This window comes from Rhagoletis pomonella, unplaced genomic scaffold (genome assembly GCF_013731165.1).
Source record: "Rhagoletis pomonella isolate Grant_MI unplaced genomic scaffold, Rhpom_1.0 Rhpom_scaffold_00590, whole genome shotgun sequence".
Taxonomy (NCBI): Eukaryota; Metazoa; Arthropoda; class Insecta; order Diptera; family Tephritidae; genus Rhagoletis; species Rhagoletis pomonella.
In genome coordinates, this window is record NW_023459144.1 from 17364 (window position 1) to 21906 (window position 4543).

Here is a 4543-nt window from a genome sequence, read left to right on the forward strand (position 1 = left end):
TGGTTTGAAAATATTTTGCAGAGGGTTGCCACATTGTTACAAAGTTAGATTCAATATGAATATAAATCAAAAATGCTTTTAAAAAACTTTCCAAATTTCCAAACTGCATGAAGGAGCGTTGTCACCTGATTTTATAATTAATTTCTATTTGAATTAAGAGTACTAGATTATTTAAATATATATCAAAATACAAGTGTCACGCGAAAAAGGTTTAACGAGGTTTTGGTTTAAAAAAAATTTGAACAGGTTTGCCATCTCTCTTCAAAGTCGATTAAAATTAATTTATATGAAATATGGGCGTCGAACAAAGGAGTATTAAGAAATATTTAGTTTGAGCTTTTATAAAATTTATAAGGGTTTCCATCTGTGTAAAAATTAAACTCAAATTATTTAATAAGTCAAATAAATTATTAAAGTATGAGTATAAATTGATATGGCTTACAAATATTTTCTTCTGAACTTTATTTAAGAGGGTTGCCATATGTTATAGAAATTAAATTAAACTTGAGTTAAGTGAATTATATACCCAATTTAAATTTGTATTGCCATATGTGTGTAAGCCGAAAAAGGTTTAACAAGATTTTGGTTTTAAAATATTTTGAATAGGGTTGCCATAAGTTTTAAAATTAGAATTTAATTAAAGTAGGCATAAGCGAAATGAAATATTAAAATATGACGTGAAATGAAGGTGGTAAGGTATCCTTAGTTTGAATATTTAGAACATTAAAGAGGGTTGCCACTTGTTTAAAAAGGTAGGCTCAAATTATTTAATAAATTAAAGCAATTATTAAAAGTACGGATACCAAATGAAATGGGTTTAAAAGGTTTAATTTGTGATATGTATTTAGGAACGTTGTCACGTATTTAAAAAATCAAATTTAGCTTAATTCATCAGGCGCATGAAATATGTAGGTAACACAATATCAGACGCGAGAAATTTGTTTATTTCTTGACAATATTTAGGAGGCTGGCCAGCTGTTTCAGAAGTCTTAGCTAGTCAAATACGGATTGGATAAACTGATTGAGTGTGAACACGAAAGTCAGTAATTGACTGTAATAAGTTTGGTATGTAATTAGTAGTATTAAAATTCCAACTAACCAAAAGCGAAATGATCATTATCAAAAACTTAAAAGTAATTTAAAAAAAATATTTCGGAGAAAATTCGTTGTAAATAAATAATAAATGTTTCATCACAGGAAATCAATGTTTTGCCAAATATTAAACTTACCTCAGGTTCTAAAAATATTTTATCAGTAGCAATAAAATGACCATGTCAAATGCATACTGACCAATTGTAAATTTAGCTAATTTGTTTTAATGATTAAAAAATCAGTTGTTATCAGATGCAGTTAACATGGGGGCCGTACTATATAAACTGCTGGTAGTGCAGCTAAAATTTATTCGTATTTGAGTATAACTGTGCAATGAAGGTATTTTGGATTGCAGCAATCTGTGTGCTGACGGGTAATTATACGGCTGAAGTGTAGAAAGTTTTGAAATTAGTGAAACAAGCTCAACAATTTTCGTCCTTAGCCTCTTCTAGTCCCATTCCGGAGGAAGAACGTGTCAACGGCGAGAATGGGTGGTATGTACCCAATGCTGATGGCTCCTTTGAATGGATATCGATTGACGAGGGCGAAAACATGTTGGAGGAATTAGAAAATCAACAAGAAATCGAAGGTCGACTTTCAACAGTGCCTGTGACCTTCTACTTATATACAAACCAAAACCCAACCAAAAAACAAAAAAATTACCGCAACTGCAACATCAATTGGAAATTCTGATTTTGATGCAAGCAATCCGACGAGGTAATTTCATAAAAAAAAAAAACATAACGATTATCCGGCTCGAATCGCTTAATATGCAATATTATTATTCTTCTATTACACCCTACAGATTTGTAATTCATGGCTGGTTACAGAGCTACTCCGCCGACATGAACGATCATATACGCTCTGCTTGGTTGGCCCGTGGCAAATACAATGTAATCGTCGTAGATTGGGGACGCGCTCGTGGCGAATATGCGACCGCTGTATCGGCTGTGTCGGCGACGGGCAAGAAAGTTGCGTCCATGATAAATTACTTGGTAAAGGATCATGGTATGTCATTGGATACGACTGAGGTGATTGGCCACAGTTTGGGTGCTCATGTAGCTGGTTATGCTGGTAAGAATGTTGAAGGCGGTCAGCTGCATGCCATTACTGGTTTGGATACCGCTCTGCCACTCTTCAGCTATAGTAAGCCGAAAAAGCGTTTGAGTTCCGATGATGCCGCCTACGTGGAGTCAATTCATACCAATGGTGGGCAATTGGGTTTTCTGAAACCAATTGGTAAGGGCGCTTTTTATCCAAATGGCGGCAAGAGTCAACCTGGCTGTGTCTGGGATTTGACTGGCGCTTGTGATCATGCTCGCTCCTGGGCCTACTACGCAGAGGCAGTGGCACGTGATAGTTTTCCCAGCAACCGTTGTGGAGACTATCAGGAAGCTGTGAAGGAGTCATGTGGCAGTACATACAGTGGTGTGAAAATGGGTGGAGTTACGAATGCGTACGTGGTTTCAGGTGAATACTATGTACCTGTTCGCAGCTCGGCACCCTACGGTTATGGTGCTGTCTGAAAATGGTGATGGGAATGCGCTATTGTCTATGGAGTTTAGTCATTTCAAGAATGCGATTTACATAAATACATATATGTTAATAAATGGTCTGATACACAAAAAATATTGCTTTATGGATTTAAATGGTTAAAAATGTATTGCAAACGTAAAACAAGAAATGGGGAAAAGATGTTTTGAAAGTGTAAGATAGAAATAAAAGACCAGAAATAAGCTAAGCGAGTCAAAAAAAAAAAAAAAACTGAGTGCTTGAATTTAGCAAGTTTTGGCTATTTTACTTTATTTCAAAAATGTTTATCATGTTTTAAGAAAGTGTAGCTTACTATTTAAAAAAAACATATATTTAAAAATTTAAAACTTGGTAGAATATTCATAAAAAACTTGGCGAATTTTAACAAATGCCCATCAAAATTTGAAACTTTTTAATCTGATTTTTTAGAATTTTATTGAATATGCAGTTTTGTTGTCCCTTAAGTTTTACTATATTAAAGTGCAAGTTTGATTTTCGGAAATATTTTATTAACACATTTTCTTCCATACAAAGAATGATCCACCAGAAAAAAATTCCGGTAATCAAAGGTAAGCCCTAACTACTTCAAACTTGCACCTTTGCTTTTTCAAAGCTGTTTCGATTGACTTGACTTAATAAATAAATTTACCGCGCTCTTAAAATAATTTAAAAATATTTGAATTGTTTCAGCCAAAGATTTCTTAAAACTCTTTCATCTGACACTCACATTTAAATATTTTTGTATAATAATTCATCTTTTCATACAGGTGGCAATGCCCTACAGAAGTATTTTTACACTAAGACTTTCTAAAATCTCATGCGTTTGACAGCGTGTTACATATCTATATCAATTAACTTATGAATTAAATTGAATCAAATTTTTCAAAAGGTGGCAACGATTTTGCATGTCTGTCAAAAATAAAGCCTTTTCAAAGCTGTTTCGTTTGATACCCATATTATTATTAGTCATTTAACTTATTATATAATTTGGATTTAATTAAATTTCAAAACAGATGGCAACCGTTTCAAAAAAAAAAAAAACTAATCTAATTTTTAAAAACCGATAGAACGATACTAATGTGATGACGTGGTGTTAAATATTTAACACCAAAATCTTCGGACTCGATTATTGGAATCTCATTTTTCCAACATGTGGCAACCCCTTTCAAAAACCTACGCGGAAGGCCCTTTAATTTGACGCATAATTTTTGAAAACCGAACGAATTATACGGATCTGTTTGTGCACAAAGTATGTATAAAATTTGCCAAAGCCATATTGCAATAAAGATCCTTTAAACATTTTGCGCTTTAAAGTATTCTTTATTTTTTATTAACACTAGAAGTCTAATCTATTTGGGAGTTACGTAAAGCCTTAATATACGGCTTAGAGGCGTATGTGAATTAAAGGATAACCTATGAGCTAAACTATACTTATCCCTGACCTATTTTTGAAAGAATTTTGAAGTTGTGAGGTTAACTAATAATAATTCATAGTCTTACTAAAACAACATAATAAAAGGTAAGTTTTGCTGTTAAAATTAGAAAAAAAAAATCCCGATTCTGTATACGTCACTTTTATGTTTAATGGGTTAATAAGACATTAACATACGAAAATATCCTTATTTCTAGAGCAATTGACGCAATAGCTATTTAATAAATCTAAATGATGCTGCATATTCTTCTCAAATTTGTGTAAATGATTTCGAATGAAACCGACTTTTCGGTAATTGAAATATATATTTTTAACCCCTTCGCGAATGCCATTCGTAAATGTAGTGAATACATATTCAAAGTTGTCAAGGCTTCTGAGAAATTATGTAAACAAAAGTTATTTATTTTAAGCACTTTTTCATGGACAATTTTGAGTGCTGTGGTGCGTGCAATAAACAGTTATGATAATGTGTTGACGCACAAAAGA

At 32.8% G+C, this 4543-nt stretch overlaps 1 protein-coding gene across 1 annotated transcript; it reads left to right on the forward strand.

Moving 5' to 3' along the window:
• The first annotated feature begins 1425 nt into the window (after positions 1 to 1425).
• On the forward strand, positions 1426 to 2618 carry LOC118751194 (phospholipase A1-like). The gene is given in 4 exon segments (XM_036485970.1): positions 1426 to 1465; positions 1535 to 1746; positions 1748 to 1809; positions 1898 to 2618. Coding segments are annotated over 4 exon segments (1035 nt in total).
• Positions 2619 to 4543: the final 1925 nt, after the last annotated feature.